The 26873-nt window shown below is 33.7% G+C and overlaps 2 protein-coding genes across 3 annotated transcripts; one reads left to right on the top strand and one right to left on the bottom strand.

Annotated features, from left to right (window-relative positions):
- Positions 1-5199: 5199 nt before the first annotated feature.
- Positions 5200-9314, bottom strand: LOC107637507 (O-Glycosyl hydrolases family 17 protein). Of its 2 annotated transcripts, XM_088484093.1 has the most exons (3): positions 9125-9314; positions 7738-8017; positions 5200-6516 (listed from the first exon to the last, which is right to left on the bottom strand). In XM_088484093.1, the coding sequence occupies exons 2-3, from the start codon at positions 7938-7940 to the stop codon at positions 5373-5375; spliced, it is 1347 nt and encodes a 448-aa protein (XP_088340219.1). In that variant the 5' UTR covers positions 7941-8017; positions 9125-9314; the 3' UTR covers positions 5200-5372. The 2 variants fall into 2 exon arrangements, with proteins under 2 accessions (XP_088340219.1, XP_016196403.1); XM_016340917.3 differs by lacking the exon at positions 9125-9314 and having other exon boundaries at positions 7738-8143.
- Positions 9315-11790: 2476 nt separating this feature from the next.
- Positions 11791-25536, top strand: ATMIN7 (HOPM interactor 7). The gene is made up of 33 exons (XM_088483709.1): positions 11791-12321; positions 12617-12698; positions 12778-12982; positions 13106-13227; positions 13309-13367; positions 14565-14622; positions 14700-14784; positions 14876-15070; positions 15151-15209; positions 15290-15359; positions 15440-15508; positions 15943-16065; positions 16150-16203; positions 16308-16396; positions 16517-16613; positions 16718-16816; positions 17212-17400; positions 17521-17631; positions 17709-17893; positions 18410-19033; positions 19189-19606; positions 19704-19943; positions 20038-20161; positions 20242-20390; positions 20760-21116; positions 22115-22281; positions 22367-22626; positions 22918-23093; positions 23178-23291; positions 23514-23650; positions 23724-24018; positions 24359-24454; positions 25205-25536. The coding sequence occupies exons 1-33, from the start codon at positions 12219-12221 to the stop codon at positions 25265-25267; spliced, it is 5274 nt and encodes a 1757-aa protein (XP_088339835.1). The 5' UTR covers positions 11791-12218; the 3' UTR covers positions 25268-25536.
- Positions 25537-26873: the final 1337 nt, after the last annotated feature.

Raw genomic sequence — 26873 nt, 5'->3', positions numbered from 1 at the left:
CATGTCACCTTGCTCAAGTCCATCATGTGTTCCTTTGAGCTTGAACCCTTGTATTTGCCCTTGTTCTTCATCATCCTTCTAAATCTCCTAGTAAAAAACATAAGCTCATCATCTGAAATACCATCACTGGACTCAATCTCTTTTGGTTCTATTTTTTACTTGAGGGCTATTCTTTTTTTCTTTGAGTCCAGGTTTGTGTGTGTGGTTTCATAGGCAAGGAGTTTTTCTCTCAGCTCATCATAGGTATAGGGCTTAGGTTATTGCTCTCGGTTAGGACAGTGACAGTGGTTTTCCATTCTTTTGTGAGGCTTCTAAGGAGTTTTCTCACTAGGGTTTATTCTGAGTAGTTTGTACCCATAGCATCAAGGTTGTTGATTATGATTGAGAATCTCTCAACCGCTTCATCAATGCTTTCTCCATCATTCATGTTGAACATCTCGTATTCTTTTCGCAGCATATCAATCATTGTTTCTTTGACTTGTTTAGTACCTTCGTGTGTAACCTGGAGTTTTTCCCAGATTTCTTTGGCTGTCTTGTATCTAGAACCTTTCGGTACTTTTCAAAGCTGATAGCATAGTGAAGAAGGTTGATAGCATTTAGCTCCATCTTCTTCTTGTCGTCCTCATTCCATTCAACTTTTTCTTTTGGAGTTACCACTCTATCAGCACTTGTTTTTGTTGGAATCTTGGGACCGCTCATAACAATATTCCATATGTTGTAGTCAATGGATTAAATGAAGATCCTCATCCTCTCTTTCCAGTAGGCATAGTTCTTCCCGTTGAAGAAGGGAGACCTATTATTTGATTGGCCTTCAGTGAGGCTGTAGGCAACTGTGGTTGTGCCCAAGTTGTTTGCCATTGGATCTTTGCTCCAAGCGGTTAAGCTTGATTCTTGAGACCTTAGCTCCTGATACCAATTGAAGGTTGTGGTAGGCTTAGAGAAGGGGGGATTGAATCTATGCCTTTCTTTTAAGTTACTAAAATGACCCTTTAATGCAAACTTTAAATTCTGCTTCTGTTTGAATTTAGCAGCAGAAATTTATGAGATAATTTATTTTTGTCTCATGAATATCAGAAAATAAAACATTACAGAGAAGAGAAAAGCTAACACCAGCATGTATCCTGGTTCGGTTGCCTTGTGCTATGCAACCTACGTCCAGTCTCCTCCACAACAATGGAGGAATTTCCACTATAGTTAAAAGTATTACATACATCAATTTCACAGGATTGACAATCCTCTCAAACTCAAGTTCTAACCTAACTTGACATTAACTATGCTAATACCTAACTCTTCACTCTTAGTGCTAACCCAACTAAGAAAGGGATACCTCACAGGTACAAGATACAAGACATAGACATACCTAAAGAAATCTGAAAATAACTCTAGGCTTTTCTCTCAAGTGTATCACTCAGCCTCTTTCCACTCATGGCTTTTACTTGAGCTCTCTCAATGTGCCTTTTCACTCAAGAAATTACAGAAAGATAAACATTGAAAAGTGAAAATACAATCTGTAAAACATGAAGGAGATTGACTCTACAACAGCCTCTTTGCTATGTGATAAACCAGATTTACATGTCTCTGATTCAGTTCTTCATTTTTTGCAGAATGCTTCTTTGAATGAAAGCACTGTCTAGGTAGAAGAACTTCTTTAGAGAACTTCTTCACAGAACCAAACCTCAATATACTGGTTATCTCTCCTTGGCTTCTCAATGAACATCAACCTTCTTTTATCTCCTTGCAAGTTGCTTGGTTGCTCTTCCTAGGTCAACTTCTTGAGCAGTGTACTTCACCAACCCCCATCCATTCACTTTCTCCCATTTTTACTTAAATTTGGGACTTTGCTTTTGACCTCTTTGGTTGACCGAAATCCATAAAACATCATGAACAAAAGGTTCCAATGGTAAAACCTTATCTCAGCCCTTGAAAACCAACTTAGTCCCCAAGATATGTTTAAAACCGTGGATTTACAGTAGAGAAGAACAGACAACATCTTTTCCATGTATCTCATAATGGATAGGCAGAACATTGAAGATGAAGAGAAGAATATCTGATGCATGTAAAAAGAAATGGGTTACCTTTAATCTTTTCTTAAGCTTGATTTGGTTTGAACTTGCTGATTTGACATCTGCCTTTCAAGCTTAATCTCTCTCTCTCTTGCTTCTTTGGTGATTAGCTTAGGGAAGAATCTCTCTCTCTCTCTCTCTCTCTCTCTCTCTCTCTCTCTCTCTCTCTCTCTCTCTCTCTCTCTCTCTCTCTCTCTCTCTGATTTCTGACCAAGGCACAAAAGCGAACGTTGCTTTTGGTAAAGCAAATGAGAGGGGTTTGCTTGCTGAAATCAAATCGGGCTTGGATCGGGTTATGATTTGCTTGACCCGTTTTGATTTCTCAGCTTTGTTTTCTTTTGGGCTTCGTTTTTGTTATTAACCCACTAGCCTTGTTTTTATTTTCATCCAATTGGGCTGCTCCATTATGTTTATTTTTGGCCTACAACATATCATCATAAATAATCAACACTAATTATTTATTTTATCCAATAAAATAATATTTGTCATCATTAATTAATTTAGTTAATTTCTTAACTCAACACTATATCATAGTTAAAAAAATTCGGTGTTACTTTTTTAATAAATTTTACATAATTCAAAACTCCCATTCCTCTTATTCTTCTTTTTCTTTAACATTCTCATAATTCTTCTTATTTTATTCTTTTAACACAAATATGTATCATTGTTAAGTAATTAAAATTTCAATGTCAAAATTAAAAAACTCCCTATGTCACCGTTAAAAAGTTTGAATGCTATTTCTAATAAATTATACACAATTCAAAACTTTTCTCATATCATAATTATTATCTTATTTCACATTCTCATCATTCTTATTGTTTTACTCTCATGACAAAAACCTTTGTCACGGTTAAGAAATTTCGATATCAAAATTAAGAAACTTTTTGTGTCGTAGTTAGAATATTTTAGTATTATTTTTCTGATAATTTCTACACAATTCAAAATTTTCTTCTCTTCTTCTTCATCATTAACATCATCTTCTTCATCTTTTCCTTCTTGTTTCATATTTTTATAATTCTTTTTATGTCATCCTCTTAATAAAAATAAAAACAAAAAAAAATTAAACAAAGAAGAAGAAATAAAAATGTTGCAATAACTACTAGAAGAAAGAGGAGGAAAAGAAAAAAAAAACATTAACAATAACAACAATAAAAAAACGACCACGAGGAGGAAACATGCTAAGAAAAAAAAAGGAGCATGAAGAAACAGTGTGAAATTCATGCGCATATTATGTGAGTAATTTTTATTAAATTTGGACTAAATTAATTGAATTTAGTTGACAAAAATACTTAGATGTGTAGTGAGATTATAAAAAATATTTTATGTTTAAAACTATTGTAAATATAAAGTGTATTGTGAAATAATTACCTTTACTTTTTTGGTAAAAGAATAATTACACTTTTCAACAAATAGCAGTCCTTTTATACAAGTCTCATTTCAAATGAGTTCTCATTTGATGCAATAATCTCAATTATTCTCACGTCTCTTGACTCTCTGCTCTCATCTTTCTCAATTTTTTTCAGATTTCTTTAAGTGCAGGTGGCAGTTGATTCCTTTTAAATTGGAGTAAACTATTAACTCAGTTTCTGTCGTTTTTCATAAATAACAACACGATCTCTCAAGATAAAAACGATTTACTTCGATTCCTGTTCTCTACTTCCGTAACACAACACGGTTTCTATAGATGTTTTTCCATCAATTCTAAATGAAAAATACTGATGTGTCACATTAACCTTGTGTACTAGCACATTTCGCTGCTAAAGTGAATGTTTGTTGCATACGTGGACAATGTAAAATGGTTAGAGGCTTAGTTGTCCTGATCCATATCGGCCAAAAAAAACATCTTTTCAATGGGACACCACATTTTATGCATTGTTGGTGTTCATCTCTCCCATTGAGTCTAATTTGTTGAGCCCTAAGTCACCATGAACAACAGCAGAAAGTTTGGTTCGACGTCTATTCGCAGTTTTGGAAGAAATGTAGACAATAATGAGGGAAAGAGTGCAATTGTGAGCTCTGGTGTAAGTGTTGCAGCGACGAAGAAGAAGAAGAGGAGATTTAATGCGGTAGTGCCATTGTAGACAAAATGCAATTTTATTCCTATTCTCAACATAGTTAAACTTATTAGGCTATTTTATGATTGTCCAAATTTTAAAGTAATATAATTTTTTCTTAACTTTGTTTAATTTCTCTCCTTTTAGTATGTTCTTACCATTTTCTATGTTATATAGAGTTCAAGACTACACTGTAAATATTTCGTATGGCTTGATGATTACATTGCATCATTTGATGCTAAAGGCACATTATCAGTCTCTCTTTCAAATGTTGTTTAAAATAATATATAAGTTTAGAATTTAATTTTTAATATTTAGAGTTGATTGAATATTAACTAAAAATAATAAATTTCAAATGTTATTTAAAATAATATATAAGTTTAGAATTTAATTTTTAATATTTAGAGTTGATTAAATATTAACTAAAAATAATAAAATTTATTAATCATGTAATATTATTCTCTTTTAAAAGTATTTTAGACCTTTTACTAAATAAGAATAATTTGAGATTTTCATATTTTCATTAAGAAATTAATTTCATCTCCATTCAAGAATAAAATTAAAACCAAAATAAAAAAATTTACCGTATAAGTAATAGCAATCAAATTTAAGAGGGAGATTTAGAACAAAGTGGAAACGTTTAGGGTGTTTTCAATACCTTAACCCTTAAGAGAATGATATTTCACTTTCGGTAAACACAGTGTCATCATTTGTCATTTTCAAACCTTTTTGTTTTTAAAAATATTTTTTGCTATCATTTTGCATATTGCATTGTTTACAATTAGCAACATCTTATTAATTGAATTTACAATTTTATTAGGTATATATTAAAATTAATTATCAAAATCAACTATTACATTACACATTAAAATACTAAATATACACTAACAATAAATTAAATTATACATATATTTATACATAAATATATAATTACTAATTTTGATAATTAAATTTAGTGTGCAAATAGTATTTTTGTTGAATTTAACATCTACATTATAATTAGGCTATTATAAAGTAAAAGTGCTCCGGTAAATGATATGTGATGAACTACATTTTATTAAATATAAAAGGCAGAGCGGCCCTTGAAGAACCAGATCTAATTATTAAACATATATATACTACGTTCAATTTATCATGTTTGGGATCGGAAATATAAATATAAGGTGAGAATATACAAAAATAAAAGAGGAGAAAACAAATTGAACCTGTGAATTTGTGAAACTCTCATCACAACACACATAATAATTAGTAAAAACTAAGCGCTGATAATGGACACTAACATCGTGAACATAAAGCTTAATACCAGCATGACCATTGAACATGTTCCCTTCATTGATGCAGCAAAAGAAGTAGTTGACTTATTCTCATGCTTTCCAAGATCAATCATGATCTCGAATTTGCAAGAACCTTGAGGTGGTGAAGGATTTATGGTAGTAATTGCAGAAAGTCCATTGAAATTGCACGCATCTTTGCGTTGATCCATGGTTTGATAATACATATTAAATGCATAAGAAGCATTACCCTTAGGGTCCAAATTGCCACAGGATGCACCAGGAGAAAGACTAGTGCAATCCGCATAAGTGCAAGCTTTGCTGATGCTGTCAGCAAAACTAGGATCCGTTGGATTTGCTTGATTTGACATTACACACCATTGTTTTGGTAAATACTTCACCCCCTTTGCAGCAACTAGTGATTTTCCACCACCAAGATTCAAAGGGTACTTTATTGATCCGTCAAAGTTAAACACACCCCAATGCCGCTCAAAAGGTCCTGGCTCAATGCTCTTTGCATCTTCGTCTATGAGGCCGAACACGTAGATATCTGGAGCAGTGGTGCGCTTTGGAGTTCCTTGTTTTTTCACTATCCGGTCAAATAGTCCCTGATTGAACCTCTGAGCATTCTTTATGTTTGCGTTAGCGCTTCCATCCGTTGGCCATCCAACCTCTCCTACTATGATTGGCATGGAGCTGAAGCCATTCTTTTCGAGAGCTGAAACTAGTGTGTCAAAATTTGCATCAAACACGTTGGTGTATGTTATTGACCCATCTACCACAGGGGAAGCAGAGCCATCAAAGAATGCAAATTCTTTTGGAAAGTTTGGGTCAGCATCCATACTTAAGAATGGGTAGATGTTGAATGTTAAAGGGCCACCATTTTGCCGTAGGAACTTTATTATGTTGATCATTTGATCTTGAATGTCTGGCCTAAAGTTTCCACCTGATGGAAGGCCACTGTCACTTTGGTACACATCTGCATTTAGAGGAGTAGTCACTTTCACTTGCCTCCCTAGACCAGCTTTAATCAGGGCAGCTTGAATATTTTGGATGGCGGGAAATGTAGCATTCACAAACCGGCCGTTATATGTTTTGAGGAAAGCTTCGTTACCCACGGCAACGTACCTGAGTATTTTACAAATAATTGTTGTGCATGAATTGTGTTAGGATTTAATAATAAAAAATATGTTGCATTATAAATTTATAATTAACCATTAGAATGAATAGATAGGAAAATAAATCCTCTAAAATAGTAATTACTAAGTTTTATACCAGACAAATGAGTCTTTAACAAAAAAAAATATAAATAATAACAAATTTAAATTGAGTACGTAGAACATATTTAAATAATTGAGTACCTACAATATTATAGCTATATGCATTAATAAAAAAATATTTTATTATCTTGTAGATATTTAAATAATAACATATTTTTATTTCACATAATATCAAGACAAAATGAGTTTTATTGTCTTTTAAAAGAAGTAAATATTTTTATTGTCTTGTAGATATTTAATTTTACAATTTGTATGTAGAACATACTTATGATAAAAAAAATACCCAGAACATATTTAAATAATAAAAATTGAGTACGTAATTTTAGGTTATTCAATTATTGTCTATGATTTAATAATTCTTGTTTTCTGTTAGAAATTGATTTGGCTAACATAAAAATTAATTGATAGGAAACGCTTCATCTTGAGGTTTATCTAAATGTTTTGTGTAAAATGTTACTATTTCATTAACTAATATCATGAAGATAAACTAGATAGTACAATATGCATTTTAATAAATATATAGTTATTAATGTAGCATGTATTATGGCATCGATTTATGAGCATGAGGAAACAATTTTATGATCAATTTCATTTATGTTGTAACAAATTAATAATGTTGGTCGTTTTTATCCTTTAAAATTAAATTGTTAAAATTTAAAAAGAAAAACTCTTAAAAACTAATAATTTTTAGTATTTTTTTTATTATCATTTAATTAGTATAAATATTAAATTATTTTTAACAAATAAATTTTATTAATTCATATATACAAATTCTATAAAACGAGAGTACAAAATTAATTTATGTGTACAAATTTTTGTAAATATAAGTATAAATTATATATTTGTGTGCAAAACTTCTATAAATATAGGTGCAAATTATTACTAGCTAAGTATTGATAAAAAAAATAATAATCTTTACTGTCACGTAATATTGCTATTTTAAAAATTCACTATTTTTTTAATTAACTTATTTTTCTTTTTAATATTACTAATGCGACACAGTATAAATGAAATAGAATAAGAATTCTCAAAGTGCTTCAAAATCATCTAAAAAAATTTCATATATTACCTTATATCAACCCCATTCTTGGATATGTAAGTGGAAACATTTTGTGTCACCCAAGCAATAGCTGCATTGACATTGCTTGCAAGTGAATCCAACATATCATTTGGGATACCGACCATGACCTGAATACCAGATCTTCCAAGTGCCTTGAGTGCTCCGGGATCAGCCTCAAAGAGCTTCACTTTGTTGAATCCATTGTCCTTCATCAGCCTCACTACTATTTGAGGTGTTAAGGGATGCGTTGAACGCGTTCCCCAGTTGCAAGCAAAGCCAATAACACCCTCTGTTAAGCATTGGCTTAGAATGCAAAGTGATAACAAAAAACATGTTGCATATTGTTGGTTGAATAATGCCATGTTGTTATGTTTTTTGGAGTTCCTATGTGTCAAAACATGTACATATATGAACCTGATGATTATTCTCCGTAGTTATTAAAAAGTGGGAAAAGAAGAATTCAGTCCTTTTATTCAGTATAAAGTTACGCAAAGAATTACATGACGACTCAATAAAGAACTGGATTCCAAGAGAGAATAATCAAGCAAAGAAAGGTAGGATCAAACTAAAAGTTAAGGCAACATGAAATTCAGTTGTACTACTATATGCCTATATTGGTTAAGCTTTGGATGCTTTGCTTTTGACCCAAAAATCTCATTAGGGGGAAAAGCATATTTTTAAATAATCTCTTTTGCATTTTTAATATGAATCATTCAGATGTATAGATAGGAGTCCTCAATCCACAGATATAAGGTTGCTACGGATCTCCACGTAAGGTTTCCTTTTAATGTCAACAACGACCTATTCAAGAGAGAAGAGACCAAACTCTTTAGAAAATTTTGTTGTTTGTTTCATAAATTTAAAAAACCTCTTACATTACACAAGTTGAAACTTGTTTGTTTTATCATAGATTTGTATTACATAGGTTGTAATATAAAATTTACAATAAAACAGAACTATTTTTTCATTTATTGAATCCAAATAACAGAATTATTACATTTAATTCTTACTTTTGAGCATATATCATAAATATCCACAATGCCCAAAATTCCAATCCAAAATAAATGTTCATAATCATCTTTTTAATACACTTTATTTCTTTATTAATCTAATTAACTGTCTTCTGTAATTTCTGTCATCTTCTTTCACTTTTGTCACACTCTCTGTAAACTCAGTCATCTTTGTTTATGATTGTTTCTATAGACGTCCTTTAAATCTATTCTCTGTTCCACATTTCTTAGTTTTTCTTCAACTTAGTCAACTCATACAAAATACTCATACCTATGTTTAGTACTCTGCGCATTTGACATAATTATCCATATACAAAAGGAAAGAAATAGATGAAACCCTAAAACCAATTTCAAAAAGTAAGGCAACTTGAAAAAATAACTCTCACAGAAGACATCGCAGATTCCAATCTGTTATAGACTTTAATATCACTGCTTCAATTCCGTACAAATACTTGCTATTGTTGTAGTTGAATTTCTTCTTCTTTTTCTTCCTCAATAATGACGATCCACCGTCAGTTCGATATCTCCTGGAGTGAACCCATGTTTTTAATTCTCCATTAGGATTTCAAGACTCTCTGCAATTTTTGGAGATAAAAGAGAGGAATGGTTTTAAGTTTAATTTTTATAATAATTTAAATATGAAATTAAATTATTTAATCTGAGTTCACAATAAAAAAGACACATCACTCACAATGATAGTCCCAGCATGGACCATAGCCCCACGTGTGTACTTAAACTAACAAAGACACACGCCCATGATGGAAAAGGTGAATATGTTTAAACAAATAGCATGTATCCATGACTCATTAAATGATTTAGGTATAATTGTGATCAGCTTATTAACTTTCAGTCATAGTTGTAAGAATCGGATCGGACTGGCCAGTTCGATCAAAAAACTGGTGAACCGGTCACTTAGTCGATCCGGTTGAGTAATCTAACTGGACAATGAACAGAACCGAAAAGATTGTCCGATTTTAATGAAAATCGAAGAATCGTCGATTTTATATAACCCAACCGGTTCGGAACTTTTTTTTTCTTTGCTAAAACGAAGTCGTTGGGTCTAAAAAAAACACTCGAATACCCCATTTCCTCTCACCCTACATCCCCTAAACGGCACCCATTTTCCAGTAATCCCTCGAGGCTTTAACTAGAGCTGGAAGTGAACCGAGTTGAGTCGAGCTAGACCAAACTCAAGCTCGGCTCACAAAAATTGAGCTTGGCTCACGGCTCACAAAAATTGAGCTCAACTTATTAACAATTGAGTCTATTTCTTAAGCTCAAGTTCGCCTCACCGAAAACTCACGAGCTGACTCAAATAATAAGAACATAATCTATAATTCTATATCAATAAATTATAACTTATATATTTTAAAAAACATTTAAAAAGATCAATTTTATATATTATTTATCTATCAATAAACTATAAATTTTTTATTTATGTCCGACATCAAAACTATATGTTAAAAATAAATATAAAATTTTAGGTAATTAAGTATATATATATATATAATCGAGCCAGCTCACAAGCTAATGAACTGAACTTATCTAAACTCAAGTTTGGCTCATTTAATTTATGAGCTCAATTCTATATTCAAGCTTGGCTCACTAGCTCACGAGTTTAGCTTAATAGCTTATCGAGCTATTAATGAGTCGAGCTGGTTCATGAGCTGGCTTGACTCACTCCCAGCCCAAGCTCCAACCCTCCTTTAAGTCTCTTCCTCACCTCATCACACTATAGTCTCTCTCAACCTCACCTCACCTCACTGCCGGCAATCTCGTCTTCTTCGTTTCGCCGGACACGGTGCGTTTCCAACAACGTCTCCTGCATCGTCGTGTTTTGGCTCGTAAGTCGTCTTCTTCGGCTCCTTGCTTCGTGGCTGTTGCTTCGCGTCGTCGTCGCCATCGCCGTCGTCGCTTCCTCTCTCGCATAGGTTGGTGGTCTCCTCATTCCTCACTTCTCTACTTCTGCATCTGTTTTTTTTAGTTATTCTGTTTATGTTATATTGTTAATTATAACTTGTTGAATTTGTTGATTCTTGATTATGAATTTCTTGAATTTGTTGAATTTTTTTATTATAAATCTGTTTAGATTAATGGCAAGTTGATGTCTTTTGTTTGATTATTGATGTTTATAGTTATTTTTGTTGATGTTACTGTGAATTTAGGGTTACTTAATAGGAAATAGATGATGTGAATTTGTAATAACTGTCGTTTTACACCTTTGTTATTCCATAGTTTTTAAGAATGACTTCAGCACCATCAGAAACATCATTCTTGCAAGAACAAGGATCAACTCTTAGGCTGCTTTTGTTTTTAGGGACGGGACACTGAGACAATAATACAGAGACAAAAAATTGTGTTTTAGAGATGAAACATGGACAAAGATATTGTGTCAAAGAACACTGAATTAGTGTATTTTGTGTCCATCATAACAGGAAGAACACGGAGACACTAACAAGAGACACAATTTATTTTTTATTTTTTCTTTCATTACTCTTGTTAATTTTTTATAATTATATTTATTATTATTATATTTTTCTTCTCAAATTTTTTGAAAGAAAAAAATGAGAATAAATTAGATTTTTATAATTTGTTCAAGTTTATCACTAAACAAGATACAAAAATACAAAATTTTGTATCTCTATTTTTTTGTGTCTTGTTCTCAATATCTTGTCTTGTCATTTTCTCAGAAACAAACGCAGCCTTAATATATTAATTAGAATCCAAAAATTAACAATAGAGCAAAAATCGATCATGCATGGGACTATTGTAAATAAGTTGTGGAATTTGAAAAAAACCATTCTATATTTTATATATATATATATATATATATAATTTTTTATCATTTTTTATTTTTTATTTACGTGAAATCAATTTTATCGATTTAACTAGTAATTTATCAATTGAACCAATAAACCAATAAATTAATAACCTAACCAGTTTAATTATCTGTTGGATTTTTAATTTTTTACCACTGTGCTTTCGGTTATATTTTTGTCCATTCTTCCAATAAAAAAAAATAGTTTATATTGACAAAAAAAATCGTTGATCTAGTATTACTCATTTCTATTATAGAGGAATAAAAAAAAAAAAAAAATCATTGTACAGTCAGTGTTCCAAAATTTAGCTTTGTTCTAAAATCTCAGCTCGGGGAAGCAATGCAATGCCCATGGAATGGTTCCACTACGGTGACCAAAGCAGACACGTCAAAATATCAAATTAAAACCGACGACATCATCCTCTTCTTATTAGTTATTACCCATCAGATCTGACACTATCACCCTCTGCTTCTTCCATCTCTCAGATCCCTCTCTGCGTCACCGAATTCCATCTTCGCCGGAAAAATCTGCGAGCTCTTCAGATAGAAACCATCTCGTTTCGATTTCGCCGTGATCTGGAATCTCGCCTGCATTTCCTCGAATTCCGGTCTCCGACTTTCAGCACTGCATGTGATCTGCATTTTCGAGAGAGCCAGAGGAAATGGCGGCCGGTGGTTTCGTCACTCGAGCGTTTGATTCTATGTTGAAGGAGTGTTCCAGCAAGAAGTACCAGGACCTCCAGAAAGCTATTAAGAATTATACAGGTTAACTTTTTCTATACGATTCTCAACCCTAGATCTCTGTTTCAATTACTTTCTCTTGCCTTTTGTGTTGTTCCTCCCCTTCTGATTTGAACTTTGATGCGTATTCAATTTTCATGATTTTATTTTCAGCTTAGATGATATTGTTTAAGCTGTTCACTGTTCAATTTGCGCCATTGATCCTTGGAGATGATGTATTTGTTGTGCTACTAATAATCTTATCTTAAATAATATTATTATTATTGTTATTATTATTATTATTATTATTATTATTATTTATGCTATGCTATTGTTTCAGAAATTGCGAAAGAGGCAAGTCAGAAAAAGCAAGAAGCCCCGAGTGAGGCCAATCAAGTGGCATCGTCAGCTGAATCGGCCAGGTAAACATCTTTTGGATAAAACATTGGACATGATGTATTTGGTGTAGTTTAAATTGAATACATTTTGGGTTGTTGCTAGCACAAATGAAACTGAAGATGGAGCAGCGACTAGAACAGAAGCAGATCAGTCACAGAAGGCTAAGGGTGGTAATATTACGGTTGTTCTAGCGAATGCTGGGCAGACACTTGATGGACCTGATGCAGAGCTTATTTTAAATCCACTTCGTCTTGCATTTGAGACAAAGAACTTGAAAATTCTAGATCCTGCTTTGGATTGTCTTCATGTATGTGCATCTGTTTTTGATGCTGCTGAATGAGTTGTTCAACTAATTCTTATAGCTGTTATGATGCTTAGTCATGCCGAATTGCAAAATCTTGCTCATTCTTCTTGATTTCCATTAATACAGAAACTTATTGCTTATGATCATTTGGAAGGAGATCCTGGGTTAGATGGCGGTAAAAATGTCCCACTGTTTACAGACATTCTAAATATGGTGTGCAGTTGTATTGATAATTCATCACCAGATAGGTATGCAAATCTCTACCCCTCGAGCTTTGCTGACTGAATATAAGTTCTGTGTGATATTCATTCTTGTGAATCAATATGCAGTACTATTCTCCAAGTGCTGAAGGTACTCCTTACTGCTGTGGCTTCCACAAAATTCAGAGGTGTGTGTTTATTGTAGTAATGAACCCACTCTTCTGTTAAGTATATCTACTGATAACATGTTATATTGATGGACATACAATCTCTTGTGAGGGAGTTAGCTTTAAGTAACAGCAGTTAAGTTAAATGTTTTTAAGTCTTGCCGTTGCTGTTTCTTTTTTTTGTTTTATTTATTTTACCCCACCCCATACCATAGCTGGTTGGAAACATAACTCAGCATAATTGCTTTTCTTAATATAACCTGTCAAAAGCAGTAAAGAACTTTTTCGGTTGATTTTATTTCTAGGAGAAAAGGTATATGAAAATCATGTAGTTCCTCTTCCCCTTTGTTTTTGTTTTGTATATTTCTATTTTCTGAGTAGATGCTATGAGGTTGTGTTCTCTAGAACTTGATGTGTAACTAAATTTTGGCATATTTCAAAAAGATAACTTGGAAAGACAAACCATGGCGATGTTTCCCGCTTTGAGTTTGGGGAGGATGCTTGGCAATAGAGCTTTCTGTTTTAGATGCTTTATCCTTACATTCACCATGTCTATGCTGCATAACAGTTGGTATAGAAAACCATGGCATTACTATTGAAATCAAAGATGAAAAATTGGCATTATGACTTCACTCTTTTAAATATGAAAACCATTATGGGTCATGTTACTCATGCATGCTTCACAGAATATCATTGATGAGATGAGATGACTCTATGAAGAAGATCATGGCTCTTTTAATGAGCCAAGCCCATTTTTGCCATTAAATTGGTAGCCTCAGGAATCTGCGGCTTCCATTAGTTTTTCATTTAGTTAAATCTCCTCATCTTTCTATGGAATTCAATTACACTGAATTGAGAATTGAGACTTGTGAGTGCTCTGATTAGGCATGACTGGAAAACAAATTATGCAAAACTGCTGTGTTAAGGAGAAGGGAGAAAAACTCCATCAATAGAGACAATACAGGCCTGCTTTCGTCTCAGTTAGAAGCTTAGAGTATTGCTGTTTACACAACTAATTGTGATGTAATTTAACACATGCATTATGCTTTTATTTTCAGTTTTTTTCACTATGTCACCCTGATCATCATATCGGTCCTCTGGTTTTCAAACCACGCCTTGGTTCTCTAGGCCACCTTTTTTGTCTTGTTCGTATGTATTTATTTACATATTGCTTTCTTCTTTTTGTATAATTAACGATCCTTATTTTGTGTTATTCAGTGCATGGCGAACCCTTGTTGGGAGTTATCAGAGTATGCTACAATATTGCACTAAATAGGTATTACTCATTTCTATTTTGTCTTTGATGCTTAGTTATTAATCTATAGTACTCAGATTCATTCTTTGCCTTTGTAGCAAGAGTCCTATAAACCAAGCAACATCAAAGGCTATGCTAACACAGATGATCAGCATCATCTTTAGGAGAATGGAAACCAATCCGGTGGGGGCTTATTTTTATTCTTTATTATTAAGTATATTAAGTCTATTGGTTCCACAGTAATTCTCTTTTAGTAATGCCTTTAAGTGTCCAGGTTGAAACTTCAGGTGGACATACAGCTACAGAGGCAGCTTCAGCTGAGAATTCAAACACAAAATATGACGAAACATCTTTGGGAGAGTCAAATGAAAAAGAAATGACTTTAGGTGATGCACTTAGCCAAGCCAAGGATGCTTTACCAGCATCTCTTGAGGAACTTCAACATCTTGCTGGGGGTGCTGATATTAAGGTGAATAGTTTACAAATATGTTACTAATCCAATCCTATTTAGCTAATCCCTATTATGATAAGATTGTGTATATTTTATAGGGCTTAGAAGCTGTGCTGGACAAGGCCGTGCATACTGAAGATGGTAAACAGATTATACGGTATGGATATGTTATAGAAATTTCTGTTCTGCATTTTTTTCACTGAGACTAATTACCCAAACTATTAATCTTCTGTCAAGTGGGATTGATTTGGAGAGCATGGGTATAGTACAACGTGATGCTTTGTTGGTATTTCGCACTCTTTGCAAGGTTGGTTCTGCAACTTAAATACTAGCATCACGGTTACTTTCTTTCAATATCTCTTATGTTTTCAACTGTAAATTTGGCAGATGGGTATGAAGGAAGATAATGATGAAGTTACAACCAAGACAAGGATATTATCTCTTGAGCTTCTGCAGGTTATAAAGTGATTCTAGCATCTATTAACTGCTAGTTTATAGGTTGTAGCAAAATTCATAGAAAATTATGTTCCTTGTAATGATGCATAAGCATTTTTTTGCTTTACTCTGGACCAAGTTACAGGTCCATTTGATTTTCCGTGATATACTTGGTGCTTTTAATTGTATTGCCTTGGGTTTAGATCTACAAATGCAATTAATGTCAAGATGATGTAAAGAAAACTTACATATCCTTTTGTTTTGATGCTGATATTTGTATTTAATGCTTTCTTTCTTAAAGAAAACCTTATGGAAGGACGGCACATTATTGTCTTTTTATTATTCTTTGAAACTCATTCACGTTGCTGTGAATTGGTTTCTCAATGTTTCAAATTACTCTTTTCTTCATAACTGACGACAATTGAATTTTTTTATTTTTTATTTTATTTTCTCAGGGTTTGTTGGAGGGAGTTAGTCACTCATTTACAAAGAATTTTCATTTTATTGATTCGGTGAAGGCATATCTTTCATATGCATTATTGCGAGCTTCAGTTTCACAATCCCCTGTCATATTTCAGGTTGGTTGAACTAAGTTACATTTTTTAGCATATCCTTAAGGATCTACTTGTAAATCTTGTTATTTTGTTCTTCTTTGTTGGCAGTATGCAACTGGAATATTCTTGGTGCTGTTGTTGCGATTCAGAGAAAGTCTCAAAGTATGCGTCATATCTTTTTGCAAATCTCATAGAGGCTTCTTAGCAGAGACCACTGTTGATTTAATGTGTCTAATCTGTTTCTGCACCACTCTTTTTGTTTTCAGGGTGAAATAGGCATCTTCTTTCCGCTGATAGTGCTTAGACCACTGGACAGTTTAGAGTTTCCCATCAACCAAAAACTTAGTGTTCTTCGGTATGATGTTCTTGCTGTTGATTAAAATTTCTTGTAATATGGTTTAAAGACCTTAAATGATATGTTGTTTTTCCATTCTTTTTTTTGGTATGATTAATTTGATTTGGTGTTGATTTGTAGGATGCTAGAAAAAGTATGCAAGGATCCACAGATGCTTGTTGACATTTTTGTGAATTATGACTGTGATCTTGATGCACCAAACTTGTTTGAAAGAATGGTAAAATCTGACAGTGATTTTGTATGGCATAAACATCATTGAAGTTATTTATGTGCATGTTGGTGAATGCAATAATCTCTACCGTCTTCCAATTTAACATGTAGGTTACAGCTCTATCAAAAATAGCTCAGGGTACTCAAAATACTGATCCAAATGCTGTTGCTGTTTCTCAAACAGCTTCAATTAAAGGTTCATCGCTTCAGGTAGGTTAGCTGTTGCCTTTTTTATGGGAAGCAAGTAGTTCATTCGAGGTTTAGTTACTTTAAAATTCTCTATAGTTTCATTGAACTTCCATATCGGGTATTAAATTGCTTTTTTTTTTTTTTTGTGGATATTATTATAAAACTAATACTAAAACTAATATTTATATTTATATGCATGAAAGAATTTTTCACATTTATTTTTTAATTATTTCATATTTAATAATAATACAAAATATTTATGAATTGTGTTTTAAATGCAAGATGTCTTCACTTGAATGATTGCGGCAAGGGAAGTAAAAGAAAGTGGGGTTGAAAATTGAGGGAAAATTATACTTCCATTGAATCATTGTCTCTTGGTAATGTTGCTGATTGATCACATTTTCTTTATCTCATAGGCTCTTGTTAGTGTTCTTAAATCATTGGTTGAGTGGGAGCAATCACATAAGGAATTGAACCTGAATAACAATCAGCAAGAAGGGTCTTCAGTGGAAGATTCTTTTGAAGTTAAATCCAGGGAAGATGTAACCAGTAATTTTGAGAAGGCCAAGGCTCATAAATCTACACTGGAGGCTGCCATTGCTGAGGTATCAGATCTTATGGTCTTTAAACTTTATAGAAGGGAAGTGAAATTTGTCAGAACCTTCCATTGTATAATGGTCAATATGTAGTTTCGAGCTGACTTATGGTTTTAATAATCTTTTTAGTTCAACAGGAAACCGACAAAAGGGTTGGAATATCTAATATCAAATAAGTTAGTGGAAAACAAACCTGCTTCGGTTGCTCAATTTTTGAAGATCACTCCCAATCTGGATAAGGTTGTAACTCTCATGTAGTGCAATTTAATTCTAGATTCATGTTTGTTCTGTAATATATACCTCTTGGTTGCTTTCAGGCTGTAATTGGTGACTATTTAGGTCAACATGAAGAGTTTCCCCTTGCTGTCATGCATGCTTATGTAGATTCGATGAAGTTTGCTGGAATGAAATTTGATATTGCAATCCGGGAGTTTCTTAAAGGGTTCCGACTTCCTGGTGAAGCCCAAAAGATAGATCGAATCATGGAAAAGTTTGCAGAGAGGTAATGGCTATTTTAACATGCAAGTTCCCCTCATTATTCTTTCCCTAGGCCAGGGTTGATTGTCATTCTATAGAGTTGTGGTCGGATGTTTTGGGTATACTTATTTCTGCCTCTGTTGGAATCTCTTTTGCAGCTTGTTTGTATTGGGGTAAAAATTATGAATGGAAGCTCCATGGAATTGATCCATGTGTATTTTAACCCACGTGCAAAATACACCGTTGGTGTTGAATTTTGATAGAAAATCTTGTGATTGATAAGGAGCTAGTTCTATCAAATACATATTGTACTTGACCTTTTCCCAAGTCAGTTATCATTTAATTTATCCTTTGTTACTTTAAATCTCAAACATTGGATGATTTGTGTCATAGATATTTTGTTTCTTTCAAGATTTTGGTTTGTGCATATAGTTTCTGCGACTAATACTTTTTCAATATGTCATGATAATTCTATCTCCACTAATAATTTGTGTCTTATGTAATAATTGTAGTTTCTTTTTGTGCATGTTGTCTATGGCAGATATTGTGCAGACAATCCAAGCCTTTTTAAAAATGCTGATACAGCATATGTTCTTGCTTATGCTGTTATCATGTTAAATACTGATGCTCACAACCCAATGGTTTGGCCTAAGATGTCCAAGTCAGACTTTGTTCGCATGAATGCCAGGGATGATGCTGAGGAATGTGCTCCTAGAGAGCTTCTGGAAGAGATCTATGATTCTATTGTCAAAGAAGAGATTAAAATGAAAGATGACACAACATTCATTGGAAAAAGCAGCAGACAAAAGCCAGAAGGTGAAGAAGGGCGCCTTGTCAGTATTCTTAATTTGGCACTGCCCAGAAGAAAGTTATCAGAAGATGCCAAGTCTGAAAGTGAGGCCATCATTAAGAAAACACAAGCTATATTCAGGAATAAGGAGGTGAAAAGAGGGGTTTTCTACACTGCCCAGCAGATTGAGCTTGTAAGGCCCATGGTAGAAGCTGTTGGGTGGCCTTTGCTTGCTACCTTCTCTGTAACAATGGAGGAAGGTGAGAATAAGCCTCGTGTTGTTCTGTTGATGGAAGGCTTCAAAGCTGGCATACATATTACATATGTGCTTGGAATGGATACTATGCGCTATGCATTTTTAACTTCTCTTGTCAGGTTTGATATTTTTCTGCATTCCCCTCTGTTTTCTTTTCCTTTATTTTGACATACTAGGAAATATACATATTTTATACATGACAATAAGGATGCCATCTTTCAACTATGATTTTGGGACAGTTGACTATGTTCTTTTTTGGTTTTGTTGAACTCAGGTTTACTTTCTTGCATGCTCCCAAGGAAATGCGTAGTAAAAATGTTGAAGCGTTGCGTACACTGCTGGTTATTAGTGACTCAGACATGAATTCCCTTCAAGACACATGGAATGCTGTTCTGGAATGTATTTCTCGCCTTGAATTTATAACAAGTACTCCTGCAATTTCTGCCACTGTCATGCATGGGTCAAACCAAATCTCCAGGGATGCTGTTGTTCAGTCTCTGAAAGAGTTAGCTGGCAAACCTTCTGAACAAGTTTTCATGAATAGTGTTAAACTACCTAGTGATTCAGTTGTGGAATTCTTCACTGCTCTCTGTGGTGTGTCAGCAGAAGAGCTGAAACAATCGCCAGCTCGTGTTTTCAGCTTGCAAAAGCTTGTTGAAATCAGTTATTATAATATGGCTCGTATACGTATGGTATGTATTCTATCAATGCAAATTGCAAGTATTTGCTTCATCTTGATATTTCATGCCTTATAAATTGCATCTGTAAGCTTTGTTTATTGTCTTCCAGGTCTGGGCTAGAATTTGGTCTGTTCTAGCGAATCACTTTATATCTGCAGGGAGTCATCATGATGAGAAAATTGCTATGTATGCCATAGATTCTCTAAGGCAACTTGGTATGAAGTATTTGGAGCGTGCTGAACTGGCCAATTTCAGTTTCCAAAATGATATTCTCAAACCTTTTGTTGTTCTTATGCGGAATAGTCAAAGTGAATCCAAAAGGAGGCTAATTGTTGATTGCATTGTTCAGGTTTAGTTGGCTTGAATTCTGGTTCTTTTCCATTTGTACTTAATGTCATTAGATATATTTTCTATATTTAAGTTGGTACGATTGTATGTTGCAGATGACAAAATCTAAAGTTGGAAACATAAAATCTGGATGGCGTAGTGTGTTTATGATTTTTACAGCTGCTGCAGATGATGAATTGGAATCGATTGTTGAGAGTGCATTTGAGAATGTTGAGCAGGGTAAGAATAGGTTTCTTTGATCTTGTCATTGCAGTCTTCTGTTGCAATTGTGGTGCATCTAACGGATGGAAATTTTGCAGTCATCTTAGAACATTTTGATCAAGTAGTGGGAGATTGTTTCATGGATTGCGTGAATTGTCTGATAAGGTTTGCCAACAATAAAACTTCACATCGTATTAGCTTGAAGGCTATTGCACTCCTGCGTATATGTGAAGACCGTCTAGCAGAGGTTGGTTTGGTATTTTCAGTCGGAAATCTCATTTTTACTTCAAATGATTATATTGGTCTTTTTGAGCCCCTCTAAATTAACAAACGGGGTGGGATGTGTTATTTTTCTATCACTGTCTAGTATGTTTCACCCATATATATGTGTGTGCATGCACACTATTTTGGAGCATGGTATGATAACAGGATGTTGGAAGCTAAGCCTAATTCTCATTATTTTTCCCAAATGCTCAATCTTTTCATTGTAGATGAGCCATTTTTTGCTCCAATTTTGAGTACTTTATGTAAAATTGTTGACTGTTTCAAGAAGTGGATTCTTTATTCGGTTTTTACTGTCAGTGCCTCTACTTTAATGTTTTATTTGTCAACTTAGGGTCTTATTCCTGGAGGTGCCTTAATGCCTATTGATGCCAATTTGGATGCAACTATGGATGTAACTGAGCATTATTGGTTCCCGATGCTGGCTGGATTATCTGATCTAACATCAGATCAGCGACCTGAAGTCAGAAGTTGTGCGCTTGAAGTATTGTTTGATTTATTGAATGAAAGAGGTAGCAAGTTCTCTACATCATTTTGGGAGAGTATTTTCCATCGAGTTCTATTTCCAATTTTTGATCATGTGAGACATGCTGGAAAAGAGGGCTTTGTTTCTACTGATGATGATTGGTTTCGTGAAACAAGCATACATTCACTTCAGCTGCTTTGCAACCTTTTTAATACATTCTATAAGGTATACTACACTATTGAGAATGCTTTCTTGTGATCTCTGCTTGCTGATGATTGGCCTTATGACACTTTCCTGGTTAATATGAAATACTAGACCTAAACCCTAAATGCTAAACATCACGAGACCTGGGTGTTGTGTGTAATACTATTTGGGGATTTAACAGTTGCATGGTACTTAAGAGTGCAAAATGCAACATTTGCTTCTGGAATTTGAGCTTTTTGCAAATCAAGAAGTGGAAAAAGATTAGAAACTAAGGGCGCATTTGGTTTGCATTTTCATTTTTTTTATTTTCAATATTTTATGTTTAAAATTTTGTGAAGAAAAAAAAAAAAGGGAAAACAGGAGGAGAAAACATAAAACGGGATTTTATTGTTTTCACTATTTTTTGTCCTTTTCCTTCACAAAATTCTAGAACAGAAAATGCTGAAAATGAAAACACAAACCAAAGGAACCCTAACTTTTTCAAACCAACAATCAGTCAATATTTCTCTTTCTCTCTCTACAATAGCAACCCAATCCCTTAACCCTTATTGTATTCTGTTGGTTGATTGTTGGCCAAAAGTAAAACTGGTAACCTAGTAAAACAGATAATAAATATATAAAGGACTGGGGATTGCATAGAATACTCTCTCTCTCTCTCTCTATGTGTGTGTGTAAAACAGATAAATAAATATATAAAGGACTGGGGATTGCATAGAATACTCTGGTTTCTCTCTCTCTCTCTCTCTCTCTCTCTCTCTCTCTCTCTATCTCTATGTGTGTGTGTGTGTGTGTGTGTGTCTATCTCTCAGTGTGGAGCAGTGATGGTCATTGATATGGGAAAAATTTATTGTTCATGTACATGCCATTGATTGCTTAAAAATAATTTCTGCTAAAAAGTAAAATTGTCAGATGTTTTATCAATCACGAATTCATTGCATTAGTATTATAAGAATGTGATTATTGTTATCTAGTTTTCCTTGAATTGTAAAACGATCATTGATGAGGAAACTTCATTACAGGAGGTTTGTTTTATGCTGCCGCCACTGCTGAGTTTGCTGTTAGATTGTGCAAAAAAGACGGATCAAACAGTGGTCTCAATATCTCTTGGTGCTTTGGTACATCTCATTGAAGTTGGTGGACATCAATTCAGTGACAGTGACTGGGACACATTACTTAAAAGCATAAGGTGCAAACTTCTGTCAACTCCTGAATATTCATTGTAATTTCTCTGATGATAACTATAATCCATTTTGTTTACTCTTGATCTTCAGGGACGCTTCATACACAACACAACCGGTAGAACTGCTCAATGCTTTGGGTTTTGAAAACCTGGGAAAGCATGGAGGCATTGTTGGAGATTCAGGGGAAAATGTTGGTGACAATGTTACCATAAAGCCAATTGTCAATGAGGTAGGTGAGCATCAACTGGATGGCAGTGATAATGGAAGATTATCCCCATTGGCATCCCCAAATACAAATGCCGATGTAGTTGAAGATTCGGCATCTCACACAAATGTAGAGCAGTCTGAAGGTTAGAGTTTCAAATTTTAGTTAGGTGCATTTTTAAGTACGACGATGTAGTCAGATAACTATGGAAAGGTATCAACTATCAAATAGATTAGTTGTAAAAAATTTAACGCATGGGGGCAGGGGGAAAAAGATTGTGAATTGGCTGATTTGATTTCCTCAGCTGCCTTTGTGGGGATTTCAGATGTTACCTTAAAAGGAAAAATGAAGTGGAACCTGGGTCTTGATTGGAAGTTGAGACTTAGAAGAATCAATGAATATATACTTAGTGACATTGACGAATTGTTTATTGTAGGGCTATCATCTCCATCAGGAAGAACTCCAAGAGCTGCGGATGGAGGCCTCCATAGGAGTCAAACATTAGGTCAACGTATCATGGGAAATATGATGGACAATCTGTTCCTTAGGAATCTTACTTCAAAATCTAAAAGCGGCGTGTCAGATGCTTCTCAGCCAACTTCTCCAGTTAGGGTATATTGCTATCTGGTGCTAGCAATATAACATTTACCTTTGGATTTTTGCAGGGATACTCTCTCTTATTTTGCTTCATTTTAGGTTGCTGATATCGTAGAGCCTGATACCAAGAATGAGGAGAGTCCTTTGCTAGCAACTGTCAGGGGAAAGTGCATTACACAATTGTTGCTTCTTGGTGCAATGGATGGCATTCAGGTTTGTATATTATTATTATTATTATTATTATTATTATTATTATTATTATTATTATTATTTTGTGTGTGTGTGTGTGTGTGTGTAAATATTAAGAATGCATATGTAAGGGAAAGAGGTAGAATATACTTAACCTGGTAGCGGTTGCAAATCTCTGCAACAATAATGAAAAAGGGAAAGTTTTGATATGTTCTCCCATATAACTTTTTATCTTATTGTTAACAGAAGAAATATTGGACCAAGTTAAAAGCAGAACAGAAGATTGCTGTATTGGACATTTTGTTGTCCTTGTTGGAGTTTGCTGCTTCATATAATTCATCCACCAGCCTTAGGACTCGCATGCACCAAATTCCTGATGAAAGGTATTAAAATTATCTGTATGTGTATACATTTTGTTCAATTCAAGGACTTAAAGCATTGCCAACTTTTGAACAGGCCACCAATGAATCTTCTTCGCCAGGAATTAGCGGGTACTGGCATATATCTAAACATCTTACAGAAATCGACATATGGATTTGAAACAAACTCAGAAAAAGGTCTACAGGCTGATGGATTTCAAGATGCTGGTTCTGATGCAGAAGAGAAGTTTGAACGGATAGCTGAGGAGAAACTGGTCTCTTTCTGTGAACAGGTTCTCAGGGAGGCTTCTGATCTCCAGTCTAGTTCTGGAGAAACTGCTAACATAGATATTCATCGAGTCTTGGAACTTCGTGCTCCTGTCATTGTTAAGGTACAAGGATTATAATCCATGAGAGCATGAAAGTTGACTTGCATTCTACCAACTGTTGTGGAGTTGCCTGTCATATACTTGTTTCTTCTAATTTCTGTTCTTATCACGCCATTTTTAGAGTGATACCTCACTGGTAGCAGCTGCACTAGTAACATACCTGTTTTACCTCGTTTACTTGCATCCTTATACTGGAACCCTAATAAAAAAAAATTCATTATACTGGTACCTGACACGTACACTTAATTGGATGAAATTCATTGTAGCTTTTTCTTGTTTCTTAATTTCTTGATGTTGTCTTCCCTGTATTATAAGTTGATATCCGTTAACCTTGCTCTTTCAGGTGCTTAAAAGCATGTGCTTGATGAACAATAAAATTTTTAGAAGACACCTGAGAGAAATCTATCCTTTGCTAACGAAGCTTGTTTGCTGTGACCAGGTAATTGCTTTTTTCTGTGATGACTACAGGCTGCATTTAATTGGTAATTTGTAGGTACTTGGTGAAATTTAAGGAAATAAAAAAATATACATAGGAAGTTATTGGGACACCAATTGATTTCCTTTAGTTGATAAATAATAAGGAAGCCAAAATAAAAATTATCCGAGTTTAAAAATGGAAATTAATTCTCAATGAATTTAATATATATATATATATATTTGCTAGTTATGCTTGCCTTGACAAAGCTAAAACAATTGAATAGGATTAAACCAGTTGCTTTTTAAATGCCTTACTAATGGCTAAAAAAAAGCTAAAATTAGCTACTTAATTTTTTTTTATAAAAAAAAAGAAAAAGTTTAATTAAGATGAGGAAGAGGATTATACAAATTGGGGATAGTGGTTTCCCTATAAAACTTTTCAATTTCTCAACATGTCTGAGAGGATGTCTCATGTAAAGATTATATGCTTTACACCAAATAGATGTTAGGCGTCTAAATCCTATTCCATGAAACAAAAGCTATTTAAATCTTAGTAGTTAGTACCATTGTACTTGGGCAGAATTTGTTTGTGTTGAATGTGTTCCATGTCCAATACGGTTAGATGATTACATTATTTATATTGGATTATTCAGACGAATTTTGATGTTAGGGGGAAGAATAATAGGGTTGAACAGTCATAGTGCTCTTGGTAAAAAAAAAAATCCCTCCTTTCATAAACTGATAATCCTAATCCTTTGCCTTTTCTAATCAGATGGATGTTCGAGGAGCTCTTGGTGATCTATTTCAAGCACAGCTGAAACCTCTTTTACCATAGCTATCTTATATAATCTCTCTAACAGTTTTGTAGAAAGGCAATAGAAAACATCATATTGGTTTCATCCGATGTCCCAATATTCATTTTCATCTCTCCATATTCGTCCGTGCTGTTTTTGGACAATAGCTAAACTCTGATCAGGGTTGTTTACGATCAGTATTTTGTTGTATGATAATAGTTCTGTACCATGTGAAACCCCTAAATCTTTTCATTAGAAAATTAAATAGTTGCTATTCATATTTCATAATGTATACATCAGAGTCTCCCTCGACTTCTCTAGTTCTCTTTTCCCTTTGTGTTACCTTTTTTATTTTTTCCACAAGTTCAAAGTTCAAACCATTAGTATGCAATATCCTGTACTCTTGTTAATCCATCGCATTAATTGTGAACTCCAACCAAATACGGTGACAATGTTATGGAGAGTAGACGGATACAAAGGTAAGGGATATCACTATTCACTTTTTGATAATTTTAGTTTGATTTTTATCACATTGATGGAAAAATAAAATAAAAAAATAACATGCATAAATTGACGAGTAAATTATTATTTCCATACTAAATGGTTTGAATGCAAACAAATTTATTCATGAACAAATATAACTGAAGTTGTATTCATAAAAAATAAATTCTAATCAACAAAACCATCCAAATGTCATAAAAGATAAATTCCAATCAACAAAACCATCCAAATGTCAACTTTCGATGATTCAATTAAAATTCGATGATTCTATTGAAAGATTAATGATTGGAAATTTTAATTTATCTTTTTAATTGTTATTTTAATATTTAAATGAGCAAAAATATAAATATATTATTTTTAAAAATATTAAAATTTTATTTAAAAATGAAAAAGATAAATTTAAAATTTTAAAAGTAAAATTTCATTTCGGTCTTAAACCATTTACGAAAAAGACCTAGCGTTCTCTGACCATTATAAAATGATAATGCGACGCTTATCTATTCATTCCGTATGATCAAAAGGCATTTCTTGTAGATTTTCAGTGAAATGGTAACCGAAAAATTCTATGTGTACCGGTAACTCTTTTACGTGGACTCAATGTATTTGATAGGACAAAGAAGTCTCTACACAATCATAAAAACGTTGCCGTTTTGATCCTTGTTCTTAAAAAGAACGGACCCAAATGTTAATCGTTTGTAAACCCTAAATCTCAAACCCTACCTTTAGTGATGATAATGGAAGATCATTCATCAAGTTCAATCCGTTGTTCATGGAAAGAGAACTCGATGGGCTGTTCAAGCAACAACTTTGGCAATGTTGGCATGGCGAGAAAGAAGTTCACACATCTAACTTGCAATTGTAGAGCTTATGCAATTTTTTTGAATCCACCACATCAAATAACCCAAATAGGTTGTTCTTTGGTTGCAGTTATTTCAAGGTACATTAGTATTCACTCCAGCTTACAATCTTCTCTGTAATTAGGTTGATTAAAAATAATTGTCCATAATTGTAGACTCCTTCAACACATTGCAAATATTTCAAGTGACTGGATGAGCTAATAACTGAGTCTGACTATACGGTTGTGGAAGTGTAGAAGATGAAAGTTCAAGGTAGATTAAAGGAGTTGGAGGATAAAATTGAAGAAAT

The sequence above is a fragment of the Arachis ipaensis genome, chromosome B4 (genome assembly GCF_059453495.1).
Source record: "Arachis ipaensis isolate K30076 ecotype BB chromosome B4, ASM5945349v1, whole genome shotgun sequence".
NCBI classification, from domain to species: domain Eukaryota; kingdom Viridiplantae; phylum Streptophyta; class Magnoliopsida; order Fabales; family Fabaceae; genus Arachis; species Arachis ipaensis.
The sequence above is the reverse complement of the archived record's forward strand: the minus strand, read 5'-3'. Positions and strand labels throughout refer to the sequence as shown.

Coding starts and splice junctions, on each gene's coding strand:
- ATMIN7 (XM_088483709.1), top strand. CDS start 12,219: ATGGCGGCCGGTGGTTTCGTCACTCGAGCGTTTGATTCTATGTTGAAG. Junction 15,360..15,439: donor TATTTCGCACTCTTTGCAAG/GTTGGTTCTGCA, acceptor TAAATTTGGCAG/ATGGGTATGAAGGAAGATAA. Junction 23,292..23,513: donor GTGCAATGGATGGCATTCAG/GTTTGTATATTA, acceptor TATTGTTAACAG/AAGAAATATTGGACCAAGTT.
- LOC107637507 (XM_016340917.3), bottom strand. CDS start 8,090: ATGGCATTATTCAACCAACAATATGCAACATGTTTTTTGTTATCACTT. Junction 6,517..7,737: donor AAGAATGGGGTTGATATAAG/GTAATATATGAA, acceptor TAAAATACTCAG/GTACGTTGCCGTGGGTAACG.